Raw genomic sequence first — 10,055 nt, forward strand, 5'->3', positions numbered from 1 at the left:
CAGCCTAGACTTTGTTGTGGAACTCATGGAGTCTGATGGCCACACCATAGTCTTAATGGTTGTGGCTGCCTGACCAAAATGACCCATTTCATCCCCCTGCAACCATCTGCTTTCTGCTGAGGCTACCATTCAATTCCTGCTACACCACCTGGTCTGGCTCCAGGGACTCCCAGACCACATAGCTTCTGACCAAGGCCCACAGTTCACCTCTTGAGTCAAGTGCAAAATGTTCAGGCACTGGTCATCTGCCTATTTATCTCCACTGCATACCACCCCAAAAATATGGAAAAACTGAATGTTTGAACCAAGTACTAGACCAGTACTTGTGGTGCTGAATAAACTACCTCTGAGTCAACTGGTCCATGCTCCTGCCATATGCGGAGTTTTCATACAACAATGCCAACCATGCCTTCTTGGATTCGAGCCCCTTCTTTGCCAGTTGTGTGTTCCACCCCTGTTTCCACCTGCACTACCAGCAGCCTCATCAAACCCTGCTGCCACTGATTGGGTCTAACAGATCCACCTTATTCAGGAAGAGCTCAGGAATCACCTAAAAGAAGCAAAGAAGGCCTACAAGAGACACGTGGACTATCGGCAACAAGCTCTGACATTCACAGTGAGCCAGAATGTGTGGCTCACTGCCCTAGATCTCCAGATCTATTGATCCTCCCAGAAACTGGACCACCAGTTCCTGGGACCCTTCCTGATATGTCAGGAAATTAATAGTTACCTTTAAACTCTAGCTACCCCTGTCTCTCAAAATACCCCCAGTTTTCCATCTGAAGCCTTACACTGAGAACCTCTTCCCTGACAGAAACACACTATCACCTTCATCAGTCAAAATCCATGGTCATGAGGAATATGACGTACATGCCATCCTCAATTCCTGAAGTACAGACAGCTGTGTTTACAAACTGGTTTACTGGGAAGGCTATGGCCCTGAAAAGTGCACTTGGGAGCCTACCTCCCATGTCCACACCTCGACCTGGTGGGGAAATTCCACAAAGGTCACTTGGACAGGCATCACCCCAAAGAAGGGACATGATGTAAGAATCTGCAGGGCTAGAACCTGAGGCCATGGGGGTTCTGGGCCTCTCCCACATTGACATTGCCTCTAGAAGTTTAGGCTGGGTGGCTCTGTGAGGACCTGATAAAGCTAGGCTTGGCAGGAAGTACCACCTCAAAGAGCCTGAGTGACAACCCCTCACAGACCACTGGTTGTCTGATATCAGTATATAAACCAGGAAGCCATAATGAGGAACTGTTTGAGTAACAACACAGATTGCCTGCTTGATTCTGCTCCAGACCCTGCTAAAACTAGGCCCTAGACTCTGGCATCTAACCCTGGTTCATCTGATCTCAGTCTCTGATTGCTGTCTGTAACCTGCCCACTGATCCTGATCTGGTGACCTGAACTTGCCTGTCTTCTGATACCTGATTTTCAGTTTGCCTCCTGGTTTGTCTCGGACTCTGACCTCCTGGCATCTGATCTTGCCTGACTACCAGCTACTTTTCCAGCCACTGGGTTAAACTGCCCATGCCCTGGTCATGACATTCATGGTAGATAGTACGGAGACGAGGGACAACTACTCCTAAATATTTACCTCTCTGACCCAGTTAGATTTTACATAGTTCATTCATCAAGAAACTTTTACCACCTCAGTAAGACTTTCATTCTCTTCACTGTGACCCATTTGTTGGAACTTCAGCATGTTTTTGTAAGGGGATGAATGTAATTCATAAATCTGTTAAATCACTCCAGTTTAGAGAATGCTTTACGTGAGGTAGTAAATAGTCCTAATATAGCCAAATATTCTTTATTGCAATTTTCTGCCCTCTTCCCAAGTTTTGTTTTACATATTGCAGGTAGTTTCCTAAGATTAAGCCCACAATTGCTTTAAAAGGTTTCTTGGTAATACATGGATCCATACTCTTAAAGAAAAATTTGCCAAGGTGTGACAGCTGCCATCTTGACCAATGCATCAACGAGTGAATTGGAGACCTCCAAAGCAAAACATTAGAGTTAGAGTTGAAGGTCAGAACAGACCACTAGATCATCTAATCTGACCTCCTGTATATCACAGACCATCACCACCACCAGCACACCAACCCCAACAAGTGACAAAAGTATTACTACCCACAAGAGTCTCTACAGCTTGAGTTCATTAGTTAGTGTTCATTAAGATCCTACCCTTCACATCAGCTCAGCTGTAAGTCTCTTGACACTTGTGATGTCTTAATTTCGCTATTTCTCTAGTTACCACAGAGTCTACCATAGTAGACAAGACCTGAATTTCTAATGCAAAAGCCAAGCTACCCTTTTCTCTTGGGGGGAAGAGGAAAAGAGGGAGAAGGGAGTATGGAAGGACCTCTCACCACTTTTTTTTTTTTAATACAGCATAGAGCAGCAAAGAAAGTCAAAATCCCCCTGCAGACACCCTCCACCCCCCAATGCAAGCCACCTTCATTAGACACCTTCCAGCAGGGAACTTTATGAAGAAAAAAGACACTTATTAAAAACATCGGGAGGTCTGTCGAAAATGGATAACTGAATCAATCTGCTTGTAAAAGACAACATAACATACAAAGAGAGATGAAAAGAACCTATAAAATAGTAAGCATCTGTTTACACTCAAATCTGCCATAGTCATAGGAAGGATTTCTATGGTAGGTTTGTGTCCAGAGCAAATTCTCAGAAGGGTAAGTATCTGGGGGCTGCTTGCATGTCTTCTACACCAAGATAAAATGTATTTCAGAAATATATGGCCCAGCAACTATGTTGATTCTTTAAAATCCTTTTTGCCCTGGAAAGTTCTAGGTTACAAAGAATCATCTTTGGGTCAGTCATCTTTCTTTCACTTTTATTTGAGGACAAGAGGAGTGGGGAAGGCAATGCATTTCTATGTTAATTACTAGACATTATCTGCCTAGTTTTCAGAGGTGCCAAGGATTTGCAGCTCCTGTTGAATTCAATGGGAGCTGCAGGTGGCTCAGCACCTTTGAAAAATTAGGCTCCACAGGGTAGATTCTGACTAGTACTGATGTGGCCATACAGAAAGCAGAGGTAAGGATCCCCTTTCCCTGTGTGGTTTTGTTAGGGCTAACCAGATCTTGGGTCTGGGTCTTATGGGCACTCAATTACTAATGCACAAGTTTTTCATTATAACTTTCCCCGCTACTCTATCTTATACAGCAAGTTTAAATTTCTCAGTTTGAGCTGAAACTGGACTTTACAAACACCAATGACCCACCCACTTTATAACTACCATAACAAATTCACCCAGAGATGCACCTGCCCATAGAGTTATTAAACCTAAGCATGTGTTTTACATCTGTAAGCAGGTACCAAGAACAATGCCAAGAAGGCTTGTCAAGCAAGGTAGATAGTAGCCATGAGTAAAAGAGTGAGTTGTGTAGGTGTGTAAGATGTATTAGGACATAGCCTGAAAGACTTTTGTATAATTCATGATTATAAAAAAAGTTTTTTTCCTTTTGGGCTCAACACTTGTTGGCAGCTGCTTAGCACCTCCCTATCAGTCCATAAAATCCACATATGTAAACCTAAGGACTGCTTGTATAATAATGATGCAAGTTAAATTCTTCAGCCTATATTCTGATAGTGCCTTGTATTGGTTTCTAATTTCCCATCCACACCACTATGATCAGTGACACATAATAACTGCGTGTTTGTGAATATATATGGCCCAAACTGTGAGGGGTCAGGGCTGATTACAAAAATAGTCTGCATAGGGGCTCTTTGTCCAGTGATCTGGGGAACATTTACAAATCTCCCCTCACGGCTGTGTTACTTTAAGCAAGTTCTTCTTTGGGACTGCCTTTATTGGCCTTCAACACATGACGCTAACAAGAGAGGTAGGCACAGCAGCAGCCTAGGGAGAACTACAGAAGAGAAACATTAGGCCTTCTACAACTGCAAAGAAACCACTAAAGAGCACCAGGAAAGCCTCATTACAGTATCTCTGCCGGGGGCAGACCACAACACAGAAATCAGTCAATTTAGCAGCAAACAAGCAGGGCTTCAGGGAATGGAGGGAGAAGGCAGGTCCTTTAGGTACAGAAGATGTGACAGTCTGTTGTGCAATCACAGGATGATGCAGATGAAGTCAGTGCATTGGAAAAGGAGTGTTTGTCTGCAGATGACATACTTCAGGGTTACTCACTGGTGATCGCTGAGGACTGTTACCATGGGGCTTGTTACAAAAGTGAAGGACGGGTCTAAAGGATGTTGTGAGGAGACACTTCATTTCTCAGAAACTAAATAAAGCAGAATGTTGTGGTTTGGGGAAAACATCCTCTTACGTGTCACACAAGCTATCTAGGTTAGAGGATGGGAGACAATGAAAAAATACCCCCACACCTATCATTGCTAAACTGACAATTTAACAGATGCTGCATTCTGCTCCTGTTGGCTGGCTGGCTGCCTGCCTAGGGAACCATGAGAATCTCCATGACCCCTACTGATCCTTGTGGTAGCCTTTGTTCCAATACCAGTTTTGTCCCACCCCTCCCATTCCATGCTTTTAAAATTGGATTCTGTTAGCAGCGTACTTTGGTGAGCTCATTTCTGCACACCAGTACCACATATCCTATGCAGCCTCACTGACCTAGTACAGGCGGTTGACTTTCTGGCCTGGAGAGGGGCTCTTTAGGTAGAAATTCTATATGGCTACTTGTGATTATTAGAGATGGATGTGTGGCATGGTGCGCTGGAACAGTTCTTCTAGTGGGGATGCTGAAAGCCATTGAACAAAACTGTGAATCCTGTATATGACAGAGGCCGTGCATTCGGTTGATATTATTACTCCCACATCCCCACCACTGCTCATTCCAGCACCACTGTATGGGGAAGAACTCTGCATACCATGTGTCACCACCTTCTGGCTTCATCCAGATGCCAGAAAGCTGATCCCCAGCCAGAACCTCACTGAGGAAGCAAAGCACAGCTTGAGGCTAGCTGAAGGGGCTGCAGATCTTTCGATGTTTGGGTTGAGAACATGCTCTGAGATCTCATTACTGAGGAAAAACTTCCCCTCACTAAGCTGAGGGGAAAGAATGGCAGGATATGTGGAGAAAGAAGGAGGAAACCAAGAGCACATGTCAAAGTCTGCTGTTGGGAAGGCAAAGGGGAGGATCTAGCTGAAGAGATCAAAGCAAATGTGGAGTCTCCTGGGCATGTGACCTCATGGAGCTGTGCAGGAGGGTCTCCTTGCCCTCCATCTTGGTGTTCAAAATTGCTCCACTGCTTGAGTCACACAGTAGTAAATGCAGCAGCAGTAAGATCATCCTCTACATCAGCCTGCTTCTAATATTCAGATGTCACCTGACACTGTTGCCTGTGGACTCCTGGTATGACCAATGGTGTGGGGGAATTGTCTGGGCACAGGGTCTCCTGCAGGTCTCTGAGCTGCAGATACAGGAGCACACACAGTGAGTTTGTCCTGGGGTGTGAACTCCCCACTTCACAATCTGGCTGCTCTGTAGCTCTGTTTCTTTGACAGGATGGAAGTATCACCACATGAGGAATTCTTTGACTTCTGTTGCCTCCAGTACTCTGCTCCTTTCATTCCTGCTACCCGTTCTAATCAAATTATTAAACTCTCCCTCCTGCATTTTCCCTCCCAAGCCTGTCACAAAAGTCCACACAAGATTTCTGGTGTGGACTCTCTGCAAATGATTTGTACAGACACACATTCTCCACAAGGAACTCCAAAAGACCTCTGTTTGGCCAGTGGAAGAAAATGTAGACTTCCCATCTACTACCCAGTTTTTCCTCTACCTCTTTCATTCCTACTTCTGCTTTGATGTCCTATGCCGCAGCACTAATACTAAACAGCAGCAGAGTGAAAATGATTTTTAAAAATCTATGAAGTGCTTCTGTATAGTTCTTCAGATCAGATCTGCCCCAACAAAGAAACAATTATTCATTCTTCTGCAGCTCACCAGTGCAAGCAGAGACACACAAAATGAAAGGAGAAAGGTTGCTTGACAGCTGCCTACATCCCTATAAAACTGGACTTAAATCTTCACTGCACATTTACATTGAGCATGCTGTTAAAGGCAGCAAGATTTTAATTACTATTTTGATTAAGCGATGGCTGAAGTCTAGTTGTATAGGGACCTAGACAGCCCCCAGAGAACCATGAACCTATCATTTTCTTGTTGCAGATATTAATTATATGTTATGCTATATATCTGGCTATCACTGCAGGTAAAGAAACACTGACTTCTGTCAGCAATTTGTCATAAAAGGCAAAATGCCATCTAATAAACTGTTTGCAGTGTTGTAGCCATGTTGGTCCCTGCATATTAGAGAGACAAGGTGGGTGAGGTAATATCTTTTATTGGACCAACTTTTGTTGGTGAGAGAGAAGCTTTCAAGCCACACGGAGATCAGTGTCAGACCCAGTTTTGTCAACTACATCACCCAAGTATTCTGGGATACTCCCCATGCAAGTGACTTACTCATCAATAATGAATGGGCAGAAAAGTGGGGTCAAGGTGAAGAGCAAGGATAAGTGGGGGAAAAGGTTCAGTGATTAGAACACCAGCCTGAATTATGGCAGACCTGGGTTCAATTCCTGCTCTGCCACAGGCTTCCTGTCTGACCACTGAGTTTCCCTGTGCCTCCATTTCCCATCGGGAACATGGGGATAATGGAATCTCCCTATGTCACAAGGCAGCTGTGATGATAAATATATTAAGGATAGTAAAGTGCTAGAGTGATGGAGGACAGACAAGTACCAGAAACAGAGCAGCATCAGCATCCACTACACGTCTGGATGGAAGAATTGGAAGACATGATAAAATGGGGGCATTGTTAACTGGGAGGAGGAGACAGACCAGACAGGAAAAGGTAGATCAGGAACAAGATTCCTGTTGTACAGCTCTCCTGTCTGTTCTTGTCCGCTTCTCCTTCAATCTGTGTTTGTAGCAGGCAATGTAGTCCAATGAGAGAAGCAGCATGGCATTCTGAATAGGGCAGACAGATAATAATAGGGCATGGGTCTGGGAGTAAGGAGACCTGCGGCTTGTCTGCACTGTCTACATTGTCTACACTGCCCTGCAGTTTGGGACTTACATTAATGGGAACCCTTGTAGTTTATGTCTGCAGCATCCTCCCAGGGGGTTTACACACTTTACTGCTATTTATACCCCTACAGTTCGAATGGCAGGTAGCATAGACATAGCTTTGGATTCTCAGACCAGATCTGCACTGACTTACTGTGACCTTGAGTGAGCCACTTAATCCCTCCGAGCATTCGTTTCTCCATTGTTAAGTTGGGGAGAATGATACTTCCCCCCTATAACTGCTTTGAGATACGTAGTTGGAATGTACTGCGTATTATAACACTGTCTCTTTCAGAACAGCAGTGGCAGCCCCTAGGCTCCTCAAGCTGGCACCTTGACAGGTAGCAGCCCCCGCACACATTCACTGAGGAGTCGCCAATCAAGTGATGGAGCAATGAAAAATCCAACAGGGACTTGACCCCAGCTTGGAAGGATATGAGTGCCTCGGCGATCTACCTGATTGGTCGTTTGTAGATCGGTGCCCCACCCCATCAGGGAAGGGGCAGATTCATTGCAAGCAAGACAATGAGGCATTTGTGCGTTGGGTGGCCATGTTGTCCCAGGACATGGACCGATGGCTGCAAAAACTGCGAGGTCCAACAGCACAAGAAACAGGAGGCCACGGAAACCAAAAGGCAGAACCAGCTGCAGCCTTCCATCAACTGAATCCACCCAATAAAACACCCTGCACCCTCCAAATCCTCTCAACAACAAAATGATTGATTAATACCCACCCTTTCCTTCACTGATTTGCCGTTTAAGGGTAATAATTCCCAACTTTTACAGGTGCATCAAGTAACCCCCTCCCATGCTCCAGTCATTGTTTTCTTACCGTTCACCCCCAAACACACATTATTTTGTTTTTCTGGCTATATTCCTATTCATCAATAGGTGGCAAAGCTTTTCACGCCTCTGAATTTGCTACTGTAACAATTTCTCATTCTTTGTCCAGCCACTAAACTGTTTCTGGAGGGTGAGATGCATGCCTAAGAATTTGCTACCAATGCTGAAAGTATAGATTTCATATAATACAAATGGAAATATTTTTAATTTTTAAAACGATGCCACAGAATTTCACATTTAGTTTATAGGAGCAAATCCCAAGACATGGTTTTCCCTGTCATTGCACAAGTTTTCTTCCCTTCCACAATGGGGTTCGGCCAGCAGCCAAAAGCCACTCAGACTGGAGACTCCTGGGGCCAGCACCCACTAACTTTTACATTGAGTGTGTCCTTACCCACCTTAATGAAGGTGGTAAATGCGTGAGCTTCTCATTATGAAAAGAACTAAGTCAGAAGTTTCTTGACTTTAATACATCTAAGCCTGACAATTCAAAGAACTACAGTCAATGCCTAAAGTTTTAGGCATAGGCCAAATTAGAAAAAATATGTCAGGTAAGCACTCAGGCACAAGATAGTGTTGCTTACTGCTTCGCTTCCCAAAGCACAAAATTTAGCTCTTGAACTTTTTCTATTCCCGACTGAAACTTTAGCTCAAAAATTATGTAGCCATCAATATATTCTCAAAGCCAGCACAACTTTGGTTTGAAGATCCAACACACTGATGATAATGATAGGCTTCACCCAGCTACATCTTTTAAAATGTAGCCCGTACAACCTGTTTAACAAGAGAACACCTGTGGTTTTGATGTACCACATGGGGAAAACCATGCACCTCTCATTAGCTGTAGTGAGACATTCATGCAAATGAAAGGCTGTGGTTTCAAAAAGGCAGATTAGATGCCAACACCTTGCAAGAGTGGTCTGCAGATTAATCTGATTTTTAAGTACTACTAACACTGTAAAATTAATGTAAATAAAAAGAGATCAATTGTTAAGCCTGTTAAGCATGCCTCGGTAAACCAGACACAATGCAAGGCACGCAACAGTATAATCACCAGGAAAATCAAGCTACAAACAACAACAACAAAAACCTCTCTCCTTCCTCATTTTTCCTTCCTTATTTCCAAGTCACGCGTGTGCAGCATCAAATCATAATAAAAACAGTTCACACAAACTTTCTAAGAGGATAAAACACGTTTTGAAACCACTATCAGCACTTTGAGTAGGAAAGCTTTAGGGAACCACAACTCTAAACTGTGTGTGGTTTCTCTATTTTTGATATGAAATACCAAAGTCTAGTTAGATCAAGGGCTCCACTCTATATTCCTTGAGCACCCATAACACTCATTGACTTAAGCCAGTGATGCAAAGAATGCAGGATCAGGTCTCACGTGGGTAAAACTTATCAGAAAAAGCCAATACTGTACCATCCATTAAATAAAAATTACAAAACTAGCTTATTAAATACATGTAACTGTTAATCTAAATGATTTCAGAACAATTCAGTAAGTGATTAGTTAAATCTTACCTGAATTTCTTTAGCAATTCCATTTTTCTTATAGATTCCACTTTTTAAGAGGTTATTCCGTTTCTGATGACAATGTAGATGTCCATTACAGACAGCATTGGGATTAGCCATTTGTTTAAATCAATAAGATTTTCAGTTCTTAAGAGTGTCCCGGGTCTTTCTACTTTAAAAAGGCAGAGGGATGAACAAATAATGTTCTGAGATGAGGCCTGAAAGGTATCCAACTGGTCTGTCTGGCTTTTCCAGGAAGAGAGGAGGGACTATGTTTTTGCAGGATCTTAGAAACTAAAACCAAACTATCACCTTTATACAGCTTCAGCCCCAGTGAGGTAGAATGGCAAGTACATGATAACAGGTCTGCTTTTAAAAACTATGAAGTGTACAGCTCATGCTGGTTACTGAATGAACATAGCACCTATGTGAGTGAGTCAACAAGATTATTGCAGCTAGAAAGAAGTGGGTGGATTCCAAGGTGGAGACGCTTAAAGATACATTGCCTCCTAAATATTTCCCAGTATCAAACTTTTTCCCCTTGATAACACTCAGAGAAGTGATAGATTATCCTGCTTTGCAGAGTAAAAGGTTGAAAGTTTAAA

At 43.4% G+C, this 10,055-nt stretch overlaps 2 protein-coding genes across 2 annotated transcripts in view; one reads left to right on the top strand and one right to left on the bottom strand.

Annotated features, from left to right (window-relative positions):
- The window catches only part of SPTLC3 (serine palmitoyltransferase long chain base subunit 3), a 128,664-nt gene extending 119,094 nt beyond the window's left edge, over nt 1–9,570 (bottom strand). The window contains exon 1 of the mRNA XM_075063461.1: nt 9,460–9,570. Within this exon, the coding sequence (XP_074919562.1) occupies nt 9,460–9,570 (111 nt within the window). The remainder of the gene's footprint in view (nt 1–9,459) is intronic.
- LOC116830399 (large ribosomal subunit protein mL52-like) lies at nt 7,494–7,755 on the top strand (the record flags this gene model as incomplete). The annotated part of the gene is given in 2 exon segments (XM_032789840.1): nt 7,494–7,676; nt 7,678–7,755. Coding segments are annotated over 2 exon segments (261 nt in total), but the record flags the coding sequence as incomplete, so codon positions are not given.
- Nucleotides 9,571–10,055: the final 485 nt, after the last annotated feature.

This window comes from Chelonoidis abingdonii, chromosome 3, assembly GCF_003597395.2.
Source record: "Chelonoidis abingdonii isolate Lonesome George chromosome 3, CheloAbing_2.0, whole genome shotgun sequence".
NCBI lineage: Eukaryota > Metazoa > Chordata > Testudines > Testudinidae > Chelonoidis > Chelonoidis abingdonii.